This window comes from Lutzomyia longipalpis, chromosome 3 (assembly GCF_024334085.1).
Source record: "Lutzomyia longipalpis isolate SR_M1_2022 chromosome 3, ASM2433408v1".
NCBI lineage: Eukaryota > Metazoa > Arthropoda > Insecta > Diptera > Psychodidae > Lutzomyia > Lutzomyia longipalpis.
The window spans coordinates 5,359,557-5,382,233 of record NC_074709.1 but is presented as its reverse complement, the minus strand read 5'-3'; the positions used below and the strand labels follow the sequence as shown (position 1 = coordinate 5,382,233).

The 22,677-nt window shown below is 37.2% G+C and overlaps 4 protein-coding genes and 1 pseudogene across 6 annotated transcripts in view; 2 read left to right on the top strand and 3 right to left on the bottom strand.

Annotated features, from left to right (window-relative positions):
- The window catches only part of LOC129791558 (trifunctional purine biosynthetic protein adenosine-3), a 1,078,967-nt gene that overhangs the window by 370,345 nt on the left and 685,945 nt on the right, over positions 1 to 22,677 (bottom strand). The gene's annotated exons all lie outside the window — the stretch shown is intronic.
- Positions 1 to 22,677, bottom strand: part of LOC129791559 (potassium/sodium hyperpolarization-activated cyclic nucleotide-gated channel 3) — a 1,048,222-nt gene that overhangs the window by 480,704 nt on the left and 544,841 nt on the right. The gene's annotated exons all lie outside the window — the stretch shown is intronic.
- LOC129791555 (methylcytosine dioxygenase TET) overlaps positions 1 to 22,677 on the bottom strand; it is a 90,522-nt gene that overhangs the window by 26,601 nt on the left and 41,244 nt on the right. For all 3 annotated transcript variants that reach the window (XR_008750727.1, XR_008750728.1, XM_055829735.1), the window contains exon 4: positions 11,721 to 11,807. Coding sequence is in view for 1 of the 3 variants with exons in the window: in XM_055829735.1 (XP_055685710.1) it covers positions 11,721 to 11,807 (87 nt within the window). In the remaining 2 variants the exon portion in view is untranslated. The remainder of the gene's footprint in view (positions 1 to 11,720; positions 11,808 to 22,677) is intronic.
- Positions 14,044 to 15,535, top strand: LOC129794273 (NADH dehydrogenase [ubiquinone] flavoprotein 1, mitochondrial-like; annotated as a pseudogene).
- On the top strand, positions 17,358 to 21,973 carry LOC129791601 (uncharacterized). Its single transcript, XM_055829831.1, has 8 exons — positions 17,358 to 17,400; positions 17,480 to 17,566; positions 17,693 to 17,779; positions 20,351 to 20,823; positions 20,977 to 21,117; positions 21,226 to 21,376; positions 21,450 to 21,524; positions 21,596 to 21,973. Exons 4-8 carry the CDS (start codon positions 20,352 to 20,354, stop codon positions 21,942 to 21,944), a joined length of 1,188 nt encoding a protein of 395 aa, XP_055685806.1. The 5' UTR covers positions 17,358 to 17,400; positions 17,480 to 17,566; positions 17,693 to 17,779; position 20,351; the 3' UTR covers positions 21,945 to 21,973.

Genomic DNA, 22,677 nt, shown 5'->3' with positions numbered 1-22,677 from the left:
TCCATATTCTTTTATTTACATTCTCATCAAAATTAAACCTATCCTGATTGTTTTCCCCAAATGAAGAACTTTCTCGATTGCCTCATACAAAAATGAGTAAGATCCTTTCAAAATTCTCCCCAATCAATTCTCAGTCCTCTCAGCAATGTTAGGTAAATAAATTATGTGCCTGGAACATCTTGTTTTCCATATTTTTTCTCCCTTTTTCCGTTCTGCTTTTCTGCAAGTGCTCGCGGATTCTGCAGAATTGTTTCACCAGGCAAAGGGAACTTTGCAAAAGTTCGCAACGATCGTAAATTTTAATTTTATTATTTTTAATTTCCTCCCAAAAGGGTTTTTCGCGCTATATTTTCTCGCACTTTTTTTCCTCACTACATTTTATGCCTCTGGGTTGTATGCATAAAAAATAAACTAATATATAAATTTTTTGTATGAAACTTTTCTCTCGTCGTTTTTTGCTGCATATAACTGCCTGTTTGCAGACACTCATGCAGCATTATTTACTCTTTTTGCATGTTTTTTTTTCCTTTAATCCCTTTTGTGTGCTATTTCGCTTTCGATTTTAGCCTTCTTTCGAGATGTTTATAAGTTTTGTTTTGATTTAATATTCGCCAGTGTTATTACTTTAACCACGGTTTCTCTACCAGCTATGTTGTGGGGCAAAAGAGAGACCCATAGAATTTCAAAGACAACCACTTTTCCTTTTTCTTCCCTCACTCGTGAATTCATGTGTTCTTGTATGCTATGTTGAAGCAGAATCGTATTAAATAATTACATCTGTTTACATGCATTTCTGCTCGTTTCATTTTGTTCTTATTTTTTTGCCCTCTGCGTCCCCCCGTTCCTGCCATTCCTGGGCCATTTGTATGGTGTATGTGTGTGGAATCCTCTTGGCGTTGTTGTTGGTGGATGCACCACAGCAACTCTTTCACACTCGCCCTCGTCGATTGTTGCCAATACCATGGCGTGCAGTGATAGTGCGAAAATGCATTCCACCATGCTCATCCCATTGAGAGACTTTAAACAAATGGCAAACAATCCGCAAAAACGGCCACATAGTGCAAATTAGTGTGACCATCGTAATACACGCGGGAGAACATTTGTGCAGCTTTGTTGCTCTGCTCCACCATTCAATCCAACCGCGTGGTGTGTATTTAAAATCCCGCGTTTTCAATCAATATCAATAACTGAAATTGTAACCACCACACTTGGCGCTCATATGCCTGCTCCCCCTGCAATTGGTATTTTGTGAAAATTTGCATGATGAAAGTGAGATTTTCAAGCTTTTTCAAATGGGAGCTTTAAAGTTTGGGTGGAATTCCAATTTGGCAGTTGGCATTAAAATTGGTCTTTAAGGAATATTTTACATGGATTTATTTCCTCTTCTATACCATCTTGTAACTTTTCCCTTTGAAGCAATCTTCCTTCGTTCATGTTCTAAAATTAAAATATATAAATTTTAAGTTTTCCCTGCCAAAGCTTTCCTTTGCGGGATGGCTTGTGGTCTCATAACAATTCATCCCTTTTGTGTGCATGGAGAAGAAGACCAGGTAATTTTGGGTTGAAACTTCTTGATGCATCGTCAGTCTTTTGATGCGACGTGCAATCTAATTACAACGTAGAGTATAGAAAAGGAAGAGAAGCTTTCAACTTTCATGAGTGCTTGCGACAATTTCCGGTCCTATCGATCCTCCCCAGCACTCATGTTCTTGATAATTTGCCAAGTTTGACGTGTTATTGTTTCTTAATTTAATATCACTCTATGGGTGGGCGATGAGAGTTCTGAGCTTCCTCCTTTGGGAAATGGGCACCATTGTGTTCCCATATGGGGGAGTTTTGTGGTGTTGCAGCCACACACACACGTTCGGGGAGGGGACTGCAATGTGCAATCCTTAATGAAAGAGAAGTGCAAAAGCTATTTGAGTTGGGGTCAAGCACACCCGAAGACACCCATTTGTGTGGCCATGGAGAGTGAATATAATAATTCACTTTATTAACCGGAGAAGTCCAATAAGTCAAAGGGTTTTTGTGTGATGCCGCACAATGGAAATTTCTCATGTTATCGCTTTGGCTCTTTTGCAGCGAGGCAAAAGGGGCTCTATTCGTGCTTTTATGTTGTATGCGTCCAGCTATATGCCAACAATAGACTAACAACTCCTCGTATATGCCTGTGAGACTCCTGAGGGAAAACTCTTTGGCTGCAATCTCTCATACATGGCGCTTTTCCCTCGTATGCTATGCATGTAAAAGCTCTTCCCTTCAACATGCGTGGGAGGATGAGATTTTTCGGACTATATACATTGATTCTGGGGTGCTCCGCGTTTGAGGAAGCGCTTGACCCTTACTTCCGCCTATGCGCTTTTCCTACATGTATTGATTTTTCCCTTCTATGCTTCTCCATTTTACAATGCATTGTTGCGAAAGCTTTTCACTGGCAGGCATTGCCGGAAGCTTCTTTTAATTCAATAAAATCCCTTCCAATTGGAGGACTATGTATTCATAATTAGTCATGTTTAGGTATGAACTAGCACAGCATTCCAATATAAACAAAAAAAAAAACGTTTAAAAAGCTCTAAAAAATCATTAAATTAAATAAAATAATTTTCCAAGCAAAGCTCAATGGAAAATCTCATGAATTTAATTTTCAATTTTAAAGTACCTTTCCCCATTATTTCCGTACTTTCCGTGGCGGCTGATTTGTGAAGTCATTTTGAGTATAATCCGATTAGAAGTCATCCTAGGTAGCTACCAAAGCAATCCACAATTCCTTGCGCTACATAGAGTGATGCTCTCAGAAATAATCTTATATGCAAACGGATAAGTCTCTCATGGTAAAAGCAAACTTCTTGCATTTGCAGACCCGTCATGGCAATTTATTGCCCAAGCCATTAGCACTGGGCCACTATCGGTGGATCTCAGCCTCTTCGGGATGCGAGAGGGTACAACAGCAACAAAAAAAAATGTGCTCGCGATATCGCGGAATAATCCCCGCGCGCGCCAAGTGCTCGCGGAGAGGCCAACCTTGAACCCGCGAACTATGCAGATTTGAGGAGGTTTCCTCTCCAAGGCTTTTTTTGCAACAATGCGATTGTGTTGCAGAGGGGCAAATAAAACTTAAAAAAAAACGAACTCGTTTGAGAAGCAATTTCAAATTTATCGATTTCTCGGCGATCGGCACGATTTCTCGGGAGAAAAGTTCATTTGTCTCTATGGAGAAGAAAATATATCGTCCTGGCAGGGGTTGGGCTGTCTCCCCCCACCCTCTCTCCCTTTCCATCCCACCCTGCAATTAAGTTCAATTATGTTGGGGATTCTATGGGACTCAGAGTGAGGCTGTGCGTTGCATTTTTGTATCAAATTGAACCAATATTTTTTTTCTCCTTTCGCAATATAGTGAAAAATCTTATTTCTCCGCGCTGTGTCCCAACCCTCCCCGTACCACTGTAGTACAGCACACACATGAGAGCCTGTGTGGAGGGAAATATATTTATGAACATGGGAATTTTGTGCACATAAATAATCATTACCGTCATTATTTTGATCTTCGACGGTGGAACAAGTTCGGGGTCGTCTTCCCATCTCCTTTCTGGCTTTTCCACTATATTATCACACTCTACGTCTTCAGTCTTGCTTTTCGCATTTTCTCTCTTCCAGACTCGCGCAGTTCTTTTTTTTTTGTTTTACTTTTTTTTTCCTCTCTCTCTACCTTCCTTCTTGCCTCCTTACCATCTATTCTTATACCCATTTTGCCATTGCTATATAGCAAAGTTGTTACCGGTTTTTTGAACGTAGTACATCCATTGTTTCCTTTTTTTATCCCGCGCGCGCTATATATGTATGCTGCACTCTCTGCAACCGCACAAGGCAATTTTGCCAACATAAACTTCAAGGGGTTACCAACTAGCTCCATCAACGACGCATTTTGGCGTGTGTGGGAAGTGCAAATGATGGGGCAATTCGTTGTAGCATAGCATCAAGCAGCCCAATTTCATTTGCTCACCATGTTGGGGGTGAGTGTTGTGGTGTGAAGGTTAATTAAGCCTTGCCGCGAATATTGAAGGGTTGTGGTGCAACATTCGCGCGAATTTATAAAGCGGGTTGAAGCAATTTACAGGCCTCCCGATCTGAATCTAAAATCCACCATTAAAGCGAAGCTATTCATTTGCTTGGACTCTGCAATTCTGTGCTATTTCCAAGGAAATAAACCACCATTTTATGTGCCCCGAGATAATGATAAGGCGATAGTAAGACTAATTCCGATAATTACTTTGCTTCATGGTGGATTAATTGGCAAAAGGAATAACTTCTATGTTTCCTTTGGCAGATTTTCCCACATTCCATCTCAATACAGTTTGTTATTTTCCTTTTTTGAAATCATTATTGTTTAATCCCGGGATTAAAGGAGTTTTTCTTTTAAAATTTAATTCCTTAAAAAAAAAAAGATTCTAAAAATATTCAAAGGATCGTAAGAAAAATTAAAACTTTGAAATAAAAATAAAAACACAAAAAGAATCTTTTGCTGAATTTTTAAAGACTTCGCAGTGCTTTTAAATAAGTAAAAAAAAATGTATGCACATAGCGAAATATTCTTGCGAGAGAACAATAGAGAGCTATAGGGAGGTCCCTTCTGCAGCCCATTAAGCTCACAGAGCTTTTGTATATGCACAGGGAGTCTGGGGTTTGGGGAAGTGGGTCGGGTGGTGAAAATCCCACCACTACCACCCAAGTTAGGCGGTCGCCCCCCAACTCCGGAAACCATGAGAGAGTCCCTTTCGCCGCCTGTGTGTATACCTTTTGGGAAAAGGAAGGACTAGCGCCGAAGGCGGCCGATGGTAAAATTCGTCCTGCAAACTCCGGGGCTTTCTGCGCAGAAATCAATACAAAAATCCAAAATTTATTATTTCCCCAACTCAGACACACGAACCACCCCATAACTCCTAATAACGCAATTTATGGGAACACGTTAACAGCATCCACCGCCAGGACTAAATGATTTATACGATTATATATTAGTTGCGCGCCAGGAGGAAAAGTCGCGAACGGAAATGATCGTATTTTTTTGCTCTTAAGCTTGTTTTTTTCTTGTCCTTCGCCTAGGATTTTCCGAGAGAGAGAAAAGCTGGAATTTTCCACGATTACTTCAAGGCAAAAAAAATCTCCTTTCCTAGCTTTGAATTTTCTAAGATTTTTTTTTTTATCTTTAAGACACATCGTAAGAAATGCCAATTGAAGGGATGAAGAGGAAGTCTCGTTAAAATGCGTATCTTGCTTATAATTGTTCGCGGTTGCGGTGCAGGGGGGTGGGAGGAAATTGACGAAGGAGAGCTTCGACATATTCGCGGTATGCACGTAATGAAATTTTTGCTCATCGCATGAAATATGCACCGTGGAAGACAATGGGTGCTATTAAGTATTAAAATACATAAATTAAGCAGCATCGCACAGAAATGGGGACTTTCATCTCCGGCAGAACCAGAGGTATTTTGTAAAAGAAAATTAGAATTCCTTTTTTGTACAAACCCATTGGCATTCATTATCCCTCTATTGTGAATGCCATTGAATTTCTCCGAATGCCCTCCTGTGTAAGAGAAATCCGATGTCGATGGGCAAATATTTCGCCTTAATTGATGCAAATAAATAAACTACGTGACTCTCATTTAAGATTCGGCCAGGGCGATCGGAGGAAACAAAAAAAAGTGAAATCTCTTCGGTCAGAATCTCTCCTCACAAAATGCACAGACACACAGGGAATTGCGACTGTGGATTCTGCGAGGAGACTACCGTGAAATTTGCCACATAAATCACCTGTCCGTGTCACTAATGAGACACATGAATGCTGTTCTGTGTATTAACACATCAAAATGTTGTGGAAGCTTCCATTCACTGAAATTCCCCCCGTTGAGTGGCAATGGAATCCGGGCATGGCATGCTTCCAATCATCGGGCTTCTCTCACACCGTCTCTCACAACATTGCGGGAGTTCGCGCGCCGAGACTCCCGGAGGCGTCACATGCGGAAGACGCTCTTGGTGTGCACCTGAACTTGTGAACCCCAACCGTGGCCCAGTGCTCGGCGATAAACAAAACCGAATCAGTCCCACATAATATTCATAAAACACCCGGCATCACACACACGGGACGGCATCGAGGTGAACTCCAATAAGTACATTATGTAATAAATACGTGTGCTGCCTGGGAACACAGCCACTGAATGAAAGAAGAGGGATTCAGCAACTATGCTGAAAGGTTCTTGATTGGATACAGCCGATTTTTTTTTATAAAAAACTTCTTTGAATTTATTTTATGAGAATTAGATACTTTAACGTTTTCTTTTTAAAGTTAAAAGGAGACTATTCAAGGTTATATGGGTGAAGATATCATAAAAAAAAAATAAGAAATCGCTAAAGAAATTATTTATTTTCTTTTAGGATCACATAGAAAAGAAACCGGCAAAGATTCCCCATAAAATGCAAAAATATGCGCGAATATTGCTCTTTGTGTACCTTTATATGTTTTAAAACATCCACAAGAATGTTTCGTGGCTATAATGTTTTTTAAATGTTTCAAAACATTCACGAGAATGTTTCGTAGCGATAAATGTTTTTTAATGATTTCTCATTCTTATTTTAATTCTCTAGTTAATAGAACGCAGTCTTTATTAGTTTTTCCTCCAATGAAATACTAAGCTTGAAAAAACTCCTTTTGTTAATTTTGTGGTAATAAAAACGTTGAAGATTATTTTTTTTTATAAAACAAGGAGTTTTAAAAAATTAAAATAAGTCAATTTGTCAATTTAATCGATTAATTACAATACTACTCCACCCTGGGATTTTTTAAACGAGTTCCCCGCTTTTTTGCCGCCAAAATTCAAAGAAAACCTGAGAAAGTCAATCATAACGCGTCCAGTTATTAAAGTTGGTATACCACAACGTAGATGGGTCAGTCTATGCGTTGTAATTTAATTTGTGAGCAGAATTAGTAGGCAAAGTTGATTTTTTTATGAAATTCATCAATATGAAAGATTAAAATGCACATATCTGAAGTTCTATTAGACCTACAGAAATTTCTTTACTAGTTTTGGAAAGGTATTAAAATAGGCTATAAATTGACATAAATTTCAATGATTTTCAAGGTCACCTCTAGAACAGAAAATGGAGGATTTTTGTTTCACAAAAAGAGTTTTTCGTATTTTTCGTCCTAAAGGAATGGTTCTAGAGGTTTCTGATGTTCTAGAAAGTTGTAGATAATTGCAAAACCTTTAATTTGATACCAAACTGAGTCAAATCGGACAAGCGGTTCAAGAGATATGGCTCTTAGAACTTTTCAAATTCAAGAATTTTTTAAATGATCATATCTTCTAAACGGCGACATAGATTTTCTTCATTTTCGGACTGGTGCAAGATTATTAGTCCTGCTACAACATATCAAAAATTCAAGGAAATCTATGATTGGGATTCGAAGATATTGCCCCGTAAAGTTAGGCAATTTTTGTTTTTGTTTTTAGCGTCTCTTGCGGCCATTTTTGGAACTTGAAATATTCTAGACAGTTGTAGGGCTTTTCAATACCTTTCATTTGATACTAAGATGGTCAAAATCGGTCAAGCCGTTCTCGAGTTATATCGAAAAAACACTTTTTGCTTTAGGCCGCCATATTTGCTAAACGGCTTGACCGATTTTCAAGTATGAATTATCGATGAAAACGTCTCACTGAGCACTAAAACATACTAAAATTTCAGATTTCTAGCTATAAGGGGACTGGTTGATGGTATTTCAAAATGGCGGACGGCGGCCATCTTGGATTTTGAAAATGCGAAAAAATGAAATTTTACACCCACATTTCTATAGAAAACTTCAAACCTGAAGTCTCTATCTGTTACCGTTCTCGAGTTATAAGGCAAAGTTTGGCGCACCGGCCGGCCGGCAGGCCGGCCGGCCGGATCAAAAATTTTCCACCACTATTTTCGTAATGTGGGAAGTCTAAAATGTGCTCATACCAAGTTTGAGTCCGATCTGAGGTGGTCGGTTTTTCCGACGATTACAATACTTGGTATGCCACGATTGTGGTATACCAACTAATTGAGAATGAAAGATGAATTTTTCAATAAAACGGCTCTTCAGTTCCATCCACCATCAGCTGGGATTGTGGTGAAAAGGATGAAATCACAGCGAGGATGAAAGATGGTGATGGGAGATGGAGAGACACCAAACCGACAAACATTTCTCTGGTGTGATTTTGGTATTGTGACGGAGTAAATGGTGGAGCATCGTGGAAGGAATATATCGTGTGCGGTTAGCTTGGGTGCTATATAAAAAGTGAAACTCTCTTCATCTTCCCGCGTTTATAATACAGATGTTTCCCCGAGACGCGCGTGCAATAAATGTGTACGAATTCCCTTCGTTTTATTTGTGTGTTTTATATCATCCCATTGAGGAAGAAGAGGGTTCCTTTTGGGCCCTTTTTGCAATTGATCCACGCACGGAAGACATTGCCTTTCGGGTTTTTTGCCCTAGGTCATGGTATCTATGTCTCGCTATACCTTTTATTGCACCCGAATAAGCCATCATTGGTCTCTTGGACCCCCTTCTTGGAACCCTCTCTCATCACGCAATTTTCTCCCTCTTGTCGCGATTCTTGCGCGGCATAACTTCTTTTACTCAAAATGGTGATTCATGCTGTGTGCGAAAAAACTGGCGCCAATTTATCGCCGGCTCTCTTCGTCAGACCAGAATCATTTCTAATGCAAAAATTCCACAACCTCCAAGATATTCCAGCCATGTTTTGTTTTTTATCTAATGCATAAAAATTTTATTTTACCTCTTCTAGAATAAAATTTTTGAAAAAAAAGTTCTACAACGTTATAAATTCATTTTAAAGACAATGAGAAGATTTATCGATTTTCTTTGCTTGAAAATGTAAATAAAAAAAAATATAATGGTTGGAATATCTTGCACCCGATGTCGCCTATTTGGCTTTTTTGCCCCACATCCCGTTTTTGCCACCAATCTTTCTCCCCATTCGCGGAATTCTCAATGAGCGTCTTACTCACAGCCTCAGATATGCCGCAAAAAAACGACAAAAATGCCAACGAAATAAAACAAAAAAATTTTGCACAAAAAACTATAAATTCATGGAGACGTAAATTTAATTATATTCCTCTTTCGCGAAAATTCGCAAAATTAATAACATTCCACTCCTCAAGATGGCCACCACATTTTTGTAATTTCGCAAAGAAAAAAATCCGCGCAATTTCCATCCTAAAAGTGCGTTCTGCATTTTATAAATTGGTGTGGAGGTTTTTTATTCTCCCCATTCTTTAAGCCCAACCAGCAGCAATTTAGCATCAATTTTTTAGTTCAACATTTTTTCTCGCAATTTCAAACAAGATTTTTTTTCATGCTGTCTGGAGCATAATAAAAAAAAGAACCCGAAAGGGGAGAAAAATCGTGGAAAAAAGAGCCGTGTGTGTGCAATCGGGGGAAAAGTTTCAGTGAGGAAAGGGGAATGTTGCGCACAATTGGAAGGATCTCTAACGTCCTCCAGAGTGGCATGCCAAGAAAATATGCTGGCAATTCAAAATTTGATGGCAGTAAATTGCTGAAGCAAATTAAAATCCACAGAGGATGGGGGATAGCATCTCATTTACTTATATATAACCATCCACCCACTTTTCCCAAGGGAGCGCCGCGCACACTTTCCGCCACTCCTCTCCACATCCAAATTGCTAATTTTGGAATTTAATCAAAATCTGACGAGGGATTTTTTCTGCACTTTCGTCGTGTTCTTACACCGAAATTTGATGGAAAATGAAATTTTGATTGTGTAATCCAATTTATGCAGAAAATCCTCTCTATGTGTTGTTTTATCTATCTTCCCAAGGATGGAACAGAGATCATTTAACTTTACCTTCTATGTAGTTCTTGGAAATTTAGGAAAAATGGAAAATTTTTCTCACAACTTTGTTATTAAATTCTTTGAAAGAATCCTAGAGTTATGTAAAGAATTCACATAGGAAAACGAAAATTTTGAATATTTTGAGAATATTTCTTAAATTACATAAAGGAGTTTATTCGTTGCTGTACGAGATTACCTTATTTGAGGAAACAATTGAATATTACACATAGTTTCGAAAGACTCAGAAATCGGAAAAGCCACTTCCTATAAAAATCAATAAAGATTTGCTTAAAAATGCAAACAATGACGTCACAATTGTCTTTTTCTCTGTTTCTTTCAAAACAGTTTGAGACAAGTTTCTCCGACGAAAGATGATAACAAAGAGATTTTAGGAGCACAGAACTCCTTCCGGAAGCGTCAGCAGGGAATCCGCGTCTTAATCCAGCCGAATTAAAACAACTCTCTCCGGAGCTTTCTTCCCAGCCGCTGAGGAAGACTCGCAAACTGCGTCGAAAGCTCCGGAGATAGTTGTTTTATTAATTCGGCTGGATTAAAACGCGGGTCCCTGCCGACGCTTCCGGAAGGAGTTGTGTGCTCTTAAAGTCTTTTTCTTTCAAAACAAACACGCTGATGGTTCATCCATGATTTTTAACAAAGTAATTTTTGTGCAACTAAGAGACAAAAAACATAATTGTGACGTCATTCTTTGCATTTTTAGCTGTTGATTTTTTCCAGTTTATTCCAATGAAAAAAAAATGATGAGTCTTTGGTGAATTTCTTTTTAATTCAAGACAGGATTACGTGTCCTGATTGTTTTCTCGAAAGAGAAGTTTTTCTGTACATAAAGGAATAAACTCCTTTCTTATTAATACTTTACTTGGCTTTAATTTGTGTGTTCTCTACGTTAAGAATATTAAATCTCTTTAACTTTTTCTTAGATAAATTTTTCTTCAACAATTCATCAGAATTTATTCCTTTTCATTTCTCAATTTTAGAACAGCTTGTAATTTAAAGTATTATATGTACATTTTAGTGGTGGTTTTTCGCATTACAATTAACCCTCTCTCTCTCCCTGTCCATGACCATTATTTCGGGTAGAGTGCACCAAAATCGCATAGTCACAGCGAGAGCAATAAATTAAGAAAATTTTCATTACAATCTCACACACAATGGACACAAAAGTTCATGGCAAAATGCTCCGGAGAGGTGCACACAATAGGGCGAGAGCTTTGTGTGAGGGTGTGGCGAAAGCTCTCAAAAAAACAGGAGGGTGGTGGGAATACCGTGTGGTTTGGGGAAAGCCGCAGTGTGGTGATATTTGTGCTTTTATTGCCACCCTCCCAAGTGGATTTGCAGGTGGAATAATTGGTGCAAAAATGTGCAAGAGTACTTCACACTCATTAAATTTCTCTCCCCCGCGCGCCAAGTTGAATTAATTAAGCACACCCATAGCAGAGGATATTCATAAATTTAAGAAGTTGTACCCGGGTCTCTCATCGTAGCTGAAAATTGAATAATTCCGCAATGATATTGAAAATTATATCATCACCCGTAAATTACACGTGATATATAAAAATAATTTTCCTAACTGGTTCTCTCTAGCTCTCCTTTATTAATGAGATATCTCAAAACGAGTCCCGGAGCAAATAATTGACGGCATAAATCTCTATCTTGGAGGCCATTATATATAGTATACTACATACATATGTATCTATCTACAAAATTGCACGTCGGGGTTGAATTTTCAATGGACGTCATTTGGGTTTTATGTATGTAATGCATTTTGTTGCGATGATGACGGGACGTTGTGATGATAAAAGTACCACTTACCGATCGGTTGACGCCTCCACCTCGTCCCTTGCCGCGACCACGTCTGGATTCGCCCCTAATGAGGGTCCCATCTGCGCCGTAGATGAGCTGCAGAGTAAACAGACAGAGAGAGAGAGGAATTAGGGGGTGAGAAAAGCTCTATAAACATCACAAAATTATATATTATGAACATTAGCATTCAATTTATATTTCTTGCATATCTCTCTCCATTTGGGGGTGTGGGATAATGGAATGTTCTTTTTTTTTGTGTGTGTGAGCTTTGGTTGTAAAAAGCTTAATGATGTAATGAATAAAATTATATATTGATTAAAAAAAATTCTGCGATTTTTTTAAAATTATAAATAAAAAAATTCTCGTGATTATATCTTTTTTTTTTAAATCTAGAAAAGATAAAAAGAAAATAAATAAAACTATAGAGGAACCTGGGGAAAATGGTGAATTTTTGGGAAATAATTTTTCCTGAGTTCTGTGAAAATATTTGAGTTTTCCCATGACAACTATGTATCTTATAAATCTTACTATCTTATAGCAAATTTTCCGGGCTACAACTTAATAGGAAAATTCGTTTTCAGGCGATTTTCGAAATCTTTGCACTTCCACCATTTTGCCCTAGTTACCCCTATCGAAATTATTTATTGGAATTTTATGAAAAATTCTCTTTTGCCATTATAAAAATTAAAGAAAATTTAAATTAAATTTCCAGCAATACTAAAAAGTTGCACGATACTAAAATAACGTTGCATTAAGGTTGCATGCGACTGGGTATAAGCTTTTCTCCGCTAGATGTCTGGCAGTACTCTACTCGGTCTTTAAGTTCAAACGAGATGACATGAGGAAAAACATATCTTCGTCTCACTCTGCGTTTTTTGGTGGTGTGAGTGTGGAAAGTGTGGAAAAACATTTTAAAAAATTAATTTTCCATGGAAAAATACATTTTTGGGGCACCAAAGTACGTTCAGTAAAAATTTAGGGATGCAACTCGTCAGATTTTTTATGGAATTTGCAGGATTTTTTCTAACGGAAATTTTGACTGTTTTAAACTGGAATGCCAAAGGTAATTTCGCTGGGAAATTCGGCGGAAAACGCGAGAAAATTGCGAAAAACCTTCCGAGGGAGTGAAACAGTATCAGTGACGTGCACTGTCTCATTTTCTCTTACACAGAATGTTCCAAAAAGGGCGGCAAATTCAAAAAGTAGTTTAAAAAAGCATGAAATTTATATGGGGGCGCTATGAAGAGGAGCTCTGGGGGGAAAATGAATGTCGTTGGTGAAAACCGCCTGGTATAAATTGTCTCTGTACCAAATTTCATCGCGATCGGAACAGGAATATAAGGGTGCATGCAACGGACCACCCCATTTGCATTATGCTTGGAACGTGCCACTTGAATTATATACCTTCCCAGTAAACAAATGATTGAGCCAATAAAGGTTCAATCACGATTGAATCAATCAGATTGATCTGCGATTGATCAATAATTGATAAATCAATTGAGCCTGTCAATCGATTGATCAATCATTGGTCAATTATTGGTCAATCGCAGATCAATTCCGATTGATCAATAATTGATCATCTATGCGGACCTATATTGAATCAATATTGATACTATCAATATTGAGTCAACTACAACTCAATCAATTATTGATCATGGATTGATCATGGATTGATCAATTATTGTTCTTCAATTTCTTTATCAATCAATTGGTCAATTTATACTCAATTATTGATCAATCCATATTGATAGCATCAATATTAAGTCAATTTTATCTCAATCAAATTGATCATGGATTGATCAGCTGTTGACCAAATATTGTTCTTAAAAATTTTTGTCAATTTATGCTCAATCCTCGATCAATCACACAATTTCGGGGCAATCATCCGTCAATCATAAGGCAATTACACAATTTGTGGACAATCATTGGTCAATCTCATAATTTTTGTGTTGTTTAAGAACCAAAATGCACAGACCTACATTTCTAAACAAGGAAGAGCGAGAGCAAGGCCATCTTTGTAGAATAAATTGAAATCTTTCTTTATTAACAATGTTAATAAAACATAGCAATATGTCTAATTATTGAATTAAGGCCTTATGAAATCCTGTAGTACTTTCTTTTCCAAGAGATTCATAAAATATAGATTGTTAAGTGACATTGGTGAGTTGATTATTCTTTATCATGCTGCAATTAAATTTCTGGAGCTAGAAAACTTTGTTGAAAAAATTCAGGCGTACCATGCCTTCGTTTCCTAAAAATCTAATCTCCTAAAGGGAGAATTAAGGATAGTGATAAAGAGAAATCATGCTCTGATCTTCCACGTTCTTCAAAGATGTCCTGTATCTGGAAATAATTATAAAATAATTCGCCGAAGTCGTGTAATGAAAACTTCAGATATATTTTTTATTATATTTCCATACAAATAGCCATGACAAACTAGTTTAGCAATATTAAATAAATTTTTTTTTACTAATATCAATTTCAATATACAAGACATTATTTAGTGTGAATTTAAAAAAAATGGAAATTGAATCCTATAGACGAAAATGTGTCGCATTATTCTTTTAATGGGATCTCGCAATAAGACCTCAAGAAAGTTAAAATAAAAGACTTTACGTATACTAAAGATGAGGTTTTAATAGCTGCACGAAATGAAAAACTATACTGCAAGACATGCCCTTTTTTTGAATTTGAACGACTAGTGGATCAAAATAAGATCTTTACGAATTTGTAGGGGATTGGTACAAGACAAAGGAAATCTTTTTGAAGGGATCAGAATGGATCATTAATGAAATCAAGGTCTCGGGTGTCTGTAGTCGTGGTGAAGCTGGTTTCCCGTCTGGACTCAAGTGGTCCTTTATAAGTAAGTCCTGAGATGGGCGTCCAAAGTATCTTGTTGTGAATGCTGACGAGGGTGAGCCGGGAACGTGCAAAGATTGCGATATTATGCGCCACGATCCTCATAAGATCATCAAGGGGTGCCTTATTGCGGGATGTGCAATGGGGGCTCAAGCGGCGTACATTTAAGTCCGTGGGGAATTTCATTGAAGTCTCCAACATGCAATACAACATTGCTTGGCGGGATTGATTTGGAAAAATGCCTGTGATTTTGACATTTTCATGCATCGTGGAGCTGGGGCGCACAACTGTGGTGAGGAAACAGCCCTGTTTGAGTCGTCTGAGGAAAAGCAGGGTAAGCCACGTCTAAAGCCTCCATTCTCAGATGATATTGGGGTCTTTAGGTGCCCCACAACTGTTCCAAATGTCGAGATAATGGCCGTTTCGCAGAGTATCTGTTGTCGTAGTGGTGTGTGGTGTGCCAGCGTTGGACGTACCAGGAATTCCGGTACAAAGTTCTTTCATATCTCCGTGTACGTGAATAATCCCTGCACCGTTGAGGAGATGTCAATCCCCCGGAAGGAGCTAATTGAACGTCATGCCGGTGGTGTCCATGGTGGATAGGAGAATCTCTTGGCTGTCATTCCCAGTGGATCATCGACCCCAGGTATCCTACAGAATGTCTGCACGGAGGCTATTATGGAATTTGATGGGCTTGTGCAGATGTAGACGTGCCTGGGAATGGCTGCCGTGCTGATATTATGTTCCGTGTGTGAATTCTATAAGCACGAGAGTAGCTGTCTGTTTACACCATGCCGCGAAGGCTTGGGATGGATTAACAAGATTATGAGCTCTTTGTGATGGGTAATGCGAAGCAAATTGAGGGGCATACCATTTGTGATCTGACCGATGGAGTTGCATGGCCCGTTCAGGCGCTCATCCGGCACTTCCGCCCTGTGATTGAGAAATGAGGTTACGTGTAAATGATTCGTGTACCTAGAGATGAAAATTCAATTTATAATTCCATCCAAAAGCTACATTTTTGAGCATTTTACTCGAAGAAGCGCAAGAGATACCCGAAATAGTTATTGATGGAACTTCGGTTATCCGGAGAAAGGACAGATGAGTCGTTGCCAGTATTTCCCACCGGCAGAGGATGCGATGAAAAGCCTATTGGAGGTGTTCCATCATCATGAGCAGTTGAATGATTGTGTTCTTTTCACAGATTTGAATTCTTACAATAGGAGACACTGCTGTCGGAATTTACTAATATAATACTTTATTTACTTATTTTTCCCAAAACGAAAGAAAAACAATACAAAAATTAACATAACCTCAATTGAAAAGATTGAAAAATAACGAATGCGCGTTCGTGAGCGTGTTCGTATGTCATCGCGATGTCGGTTCCTTTCAGCCATTTCTTTTTTTGTTTTTTCTCTCTGTGGACGCGAAAGTAGAGTTTCCCGAGTTTCCTTTCATTTTAATACAGAAAAAAAGTATTAAATATACTTTTCTAAGTGAATACAAGAAGATAAATTGTTTATTAGTTGTATTTCGTTTATTGTGAACGGTGTATTTGATAAATATAGAAAAAAATGTACTGGTAAGCTGACCAAGCTTACGGGAGCTGTGTTTCTTTCAGTGTACCAATTTTGTGAGAGCAAACTAGAACGCGAATTAGTTTAAATACGCGCAAAGTCGGGAAAAGTAGGAAAGTCATACCCTAAGAAATCTTTAGAAGGCTATATCTCGAGAACGGATCCATAGATTTTCATAAATTTTTTTTTGTTTTAAAGGTCTCGAAGTCAGCTATAACATATCGAAAACTGAAAAAAAAGTTATGTCGCCATTTTCGAAAAATTCGAGTTCGAAATTTTTGAAAACTTTGTTTTCGATTTTAGCGCCTCTTGCGGTCATTTTTCGAAGTTGCAATGTTCTAGACATTTGTAGGGTTTCTCGAAACCTTTCATTTGCGCTTGAGTTGATCAAGATCGGACTTGTAGAACCCGAGATATGACATGCCAACTTTGGAAGGCTATATCTCGAGAACGGATCCATAGATTTTCTTCATTTTTGGCATGAAGCTAGATAATATGGTCAGCTACAACATATGAAAAAATGAAAAAAATTTATGTCGTCGTTTTCGAGATATTCATCGAAAACTAATCGAAAATTTTGTTTTTGATTTTTGGCCCCCTAGCGGTCACTTTTGAAACTTCGGATGTTCTAGAGAGTTGTAGGGTTTGTTGAGATCTTTCATTTGACCCCGGGTTGATCAAAATCGGTCAAGCCGTTTTCGAGTTATGGTCGATTTTCAATGAAAAATTGTGGCGGCCATATTGACTAAACGGCTTGACCGATTTTCGAAAATGAGGTATCGTTGGAAAGCTCTTGATGGTCCCTACAACATATCAAAATTTCAGACCTCTAGCTATAATAGGGGCTTAGATATAGCGAAAACAAAATTTTGAGGTTATCCAAAATGGCGGACGGAGGGGTGGGGGGGTAGATTTGACTTCATAATCGGATTTCTTCAGGTCGATATTTAAACTTTGCCGTTTACCGCAAGTCTCTATCTATCACCGTTCTCTCGCAATTTAGCGTTGTACTACGGCCGGACGGACGGACGGACGGACGGACGGACGGACGGCCGGACGGCCGGAAAAAAAAATTTTTGGCGCATACGTTTTTTGGAATGTGGGGACCCTAATTCGTGCTCATCCCAAGTTTGAGCCCGATCTGACGACTTTCGATTTTGCTCGGTACACAAAAGCTGTGTCTGAAAGAAACACAGCTAAAATTTCATCACACCTGACGATAGTCTCTTAGAGGCCCCAAAGAAAAGTTTATTGTAAGTATATACTTTTCATGGGTAATTTAATATGTAATCTTTTAATAAATTTCTTGTTTTCCGAATTTATTTATTTCAGAATATCCAGAAAATCCCAAGTATAATTAAAGAAGTGAATTTTTCATTATATTCCGTGAGAAGATTCCGTGGGAAGAAGCCCCAATCCGTGAGTACTTTTCTTTTAACATATTTCCGATACATCCACCCACTCCCCCCAATTGAATGATTTCTTCGTATTTGTCTTGCCAAGCCTAATTTATAATCTAATAAATTTATGTTTTATTTATTGCAGATAATATCTCAAATATTTAAGTAAACAGCAAAGAAAATTAGCATCGCATTTTGTAAGGGCGGAAACTCAAGTGGTCACAAATTCAACGTAAGAACTTTTATTTTTTTTATTTATATCTTTTATTTATCTCGATTTATTTATATTTTAGATAATATCTTAACAATTTGCTTTATTTTCATTTTAAAAAAAAGTACATTTAAATTGATTTTGAAAAGATAAATACAATGGGAAAATCAAAAGAAAATCATTTTTGTAGCCGCAAGAGAAAATCAGATATTAGTAAAAGGCACATGAGAAGAATCAAAAGAAGGCTTAACATTGAAAATGAGCAGATACAAAATAAAGAGAATGATATTTTGTCCAATTCTCATGCTTGTCCTCAGGACATTCAAAAAAATATCTTGCCAACATCAGAGTTTTGTCCTATAATTCCTCCACAAGAAAGTCTTTCAGATTTTGAAAATCAGGCTTACATTGATCATAATTTAATAAGAGAAGCTAGTATTTCTGATGATGCTAACGTATTCTTAGATAATTTGAGAGAATTTCTTGTTGAAAATGATTTAACTGATGCGACAAAAAAAAATCTAATTGCTTTGCTTAGAACGCACAATTGCTTTAAGTCATACCCCAAAGATTTTCGCACAATCTTGGCTGTGCCATATGTACAAGCGAATATACGCTATGTAGCACCGGGGGAGTATCTACATGTGGGTCTTGAATTGGCACTCGTAAAAATGTTGCTAAAAAGTCAGGAACGAACACCTGAAATTCTGTTTGTTGATCTTCATACAGACGGAGCGAAAGCTGATAAATGTACAATCATTAATTATTGGCCGATTCAGTGTCGTATAGTAAATCTCAATGGTGTAAAACCAGAAATATGTGGAATTTATGAAGGTCCGAAGAAACCATTAGATCCTTTCGACTTTTTTCAGGATTTGATTATTGAAGTTCATCAAATACGTGCCAAAGGTGGTATTTCTTTTGATAATAAACTAATTCCTATTCACTTTAGGGCATTCATAGCCGATGCCCCCGCAAGGGCATTTATGTTGAACCATATGGGCCATCGTTCTCGTTGCCCTTGTTCAAAATGCCACGTGAGAGGGGAAGAAGGAGACATAAAAAAGGGTCTGTGTTATTTGGAAATAAATAGCATAGCCAGGACTAATGATGACTATTTGCGGAGAGACTTGTCAGATTGTCATTTTAAACAAGGAGGAACTCCTTTGGTAAATTTTTTTGATAACATTGTTGAGCAAGTTCCCTTTGAATACATGCATCTAATTCTTGCAGGAGTAGTAAAAAAAATATTGGAAGGTCTGATAGACGGGGAATTTAATAAGGACGCCAAATTATCTAACGCGCAAATTAAACTCATTTCTTCGCGTCTAGAAAAGATTGCTTCACACACACCACATGAGTTTTCTCGACATCCAGTGTCTATTGAAAAATACGGCACTTTTAAATGTACAGAGTATCGCATTTTTCTTAATTACTCGGGCTTTGCAATTTTTGCTGGATTAATACCATATGAAATTTATATGAATTTCCTTCTTCTTCATGCGACACTTCGTTGCCTTTCTAAAAGAGTCCTCACGGAAAAAGATTTTCTATTTGCAGAACACGCTTTGCTTATTTTCGTGAAAACATCCGTTAATATTTATGGTAAATCGTTTTCATCGTATAATATTCACGGTCTTTTGCATTTTGTGCAGGATGCAAGAAAGTTTGGGAGTATTGACGATTGGTCTGCTTTCCCATTCGAATCTAACATGGATTATTTTCGTAAAATGGCTAAAAGACCGCGAAAGCGGCTCCAACAAATTCATAATAAGTTACAACGAGAACAATTTTTTAATTTGAAAAGGGACTTAAATACTAAAGACATTAAGTTTTTCGGGAAACAGAGGACAGTTCATTTTAACTCCCAATACTTTGTCCAATTCAGACAAGTTAAAATCAATAAGCAACGTTTTGCTGGTGATCTAAAAGATTCATGCATTATTTTGCTTAATGATAGAATTTCAATAATTCAAAACGTTTTGCGTGGAGCCAGTGGTGAAGTATTTTTTCTTATAAAAACTTTTAATACAATTGAAAACGCGTATGATGTGGGTGTAAAATCTAGCTTCTGCGGAATTTTCAGGTGTTCCGACTTGAATAGTGATTTGGAAATCATTTCAATCAATGATGTGCGTAATAAGTGTTTCAAAATTCCCATGTGGCTCACAAATTATGCATCTGATGAAATACTGAATATGTCAGTTTCAGTTGTTGAAAATATGGAAGACGATGAAGATGATGCAGATCTTCCAATTCCAAATGTTTATTTAGTTGCGGAAATATTTTAAAAAAGATTTCTTTTGTATACTTAAATAAAGATTAAATTTTTATTTTATTGGAAATTTAAATAAATTAAAACTTTAACATTAACTTTATTGATTAAATTTTCAAAGATTTTCTTATAATTATCTTTTCAAATTAAGTAAACTTTACATTTAAAAATTAATTTAAAAAAATAAAGTGAATTGCTTAGATTGTATTTCATGGCGATGCCCGCAAAATAACTTTGTAAGTTGTAATGCTCATTTCTTTATATTTTTTATGCTTTTCAACCCTATAAAAAATTCTATCAATATTTATATTTTTTAGGATGGACAAACGTAAAGGGAAAAAGTCGCCAGTAAAAGGAAGGAGTCGAAGTGAACGAAAGAAATCTGTACCTGCTAAATACCAAGATACACAGGAAAAAAAGAAAACTGCTAAGCCAACTGCGTCCCAATCTGTAAAGGAGCTCAAATTGATGATGCAAAAAACATCAACAGCAGAACATGAAGCTGGTAAAATCGCTCATTCTGGAGCTTCAAATTTCGATCCTGAGTACCAGTATGCAGCATCATCTCAAACTCTTGAGATTGAGAATAAAATGGCGTTGCGCAAATTGGCGCACGAATTGTCTACGCCAATGGGTCCGAGGACTCCCGCAATGGTGACATTACCAAACACTTCTTCTGTGGATCCTGGATATATAACTAACCAGGATTATCAATCATTGATTGACAACCGAACGAGTCGCTTCCATGAGGGAAATAATCAACTCACGGCGTATAGTCAGTATGGTTCGAGTAAGTAAATAAATATTTTTTTCAAATGCACAAAATTATCATTTAAAAAATCGCTTCCCATGGAACGTACCAAATATGCTAATGTAACTGACTAAATTGAGTTCATTTTATATTTGAGTTTTAATCATTTTTTTATTCTCCTATTTCTTCTAGCACGACCAATACAAAATATTGATCATACGAGGAATGTTTTGCAACCAGGTACAGTGACTCCCGTCGTAATTCCTAACTACCAAACAAGTCTCTTCCATGAGGGAAATAATCAACTCACGGCGTACAGTCAGTATGTTTCAAGTAAGTAAATAAATATATTTTTCAAAAGCGCAAAATTATCATTTAAAAAATTACTTCATTTTATGTTTGAGTTTTTAATCATTTTTTTTATTCTCCTATTCCTTCTAGCTCAGCCAAAACAAATTGATCATACGAGGAATCTTTCGCAACCAGATACTGAAACTCCGGATCGTGAAAACATTGTTGAGTCCGATACAGATTCGGAAACGTCACTGCAAGTTTCAGGCGGAGTTTCATCTGTGATTTTTAAAAAGATTGAGTAAGAATATTAAAATAACAAAGAAAATTATATTTTTGTAATATTAATATTTTTCTTCTTATTTTCTTTTTAGCTCACTGAGCAAATTTGTGGAGGAGAAGTTTGAAATACTTTTCAAACAACTTGAGGGATACGATAAGAGACTTCAGTAAGTCTAGTATATCTTTTATATATATGTTTAAAGGTTTAAACTTTAAGCTTTTTTATTTTCTTGTCTAGGAACGTTGAAGAGGCTCTAAGGAACCACCATCATTGGAAGGATGCGATGCAGGAGATTCCAAAAAAACCCTCAATGTTTCCCATTGGGGATGAAGAAACTTTTTTGGAGTTTGAAAATGTTGATGAAAGGAGCGAAGTGTTTAACTCGTGCGTAACGTATTTCACTTGGCTCACTGTGGAAAATTTCAATGATTCTATAAGGGAGATGATGAAAGTAACCTTTGACGAGAACTTTGTTAAGAAGGTTACATATTTTGGATCTGAACAAAGTATCAAGTTGAAGGACAGCAAGGTTGCTGAAGCGATTTTTCGTAAGTATGATTATCCTAAATTCTCACTTAAATTATAGAAAAAATAGATAGGAAGGATGTAATTTTGTTGCGGAATCCCCCTTTAACCCAAATTGTTCTTCGCCAATTCACCACTTCTAATTAACATTCAACTGTAACCTTTCACCCTTTTATCTCCCTTTAAAATTCATTGATCAGGATATGCACAGCATACACTATATATGTAGGTATACAGGGCCTATTGAAAATCTCTCCATATTACATTAAAATGGCGAATTCTACGTGAACTAGCACACATGAATTTATACCGATTAATCCGTTCCACTGTCCACTTGCTACTACGCATTGATAAGTAATGTGCAGCAGTAACAAGTGACGACATCTTCAACGAACAATCAACAATTCATAAATAATAATCCTAATATAACACTTAATAACAATAAAAGCAGTAATTGTAGTGCTGGAAACACAACCTTTATTAGTTTATGGAAATAGTTCTAGCCAGATTCTAGCAAACGGTCGCAGACCAAGACTTGAGTAAGCGACACTTTCTAAAGGAGATTCTGAGCCATCAAGTGAGTTCCTCGGGGCCAATAGCATATCAAAGAGTGAATTACCATTCGTTGGTGGTACCGAAGTTCTTTTTGGAGATCAGAGTCTTCGTCTCGATAGTCGGCAAAGACTTCGATCCGGTTCCAGTATTGTTGTCGTGGGCGGTGAAGATTCCGTGAAAGATCATCACCACCTTCAAGCGAGTGACTTTGAAATATTAACGATGCTATCTGTAAATCA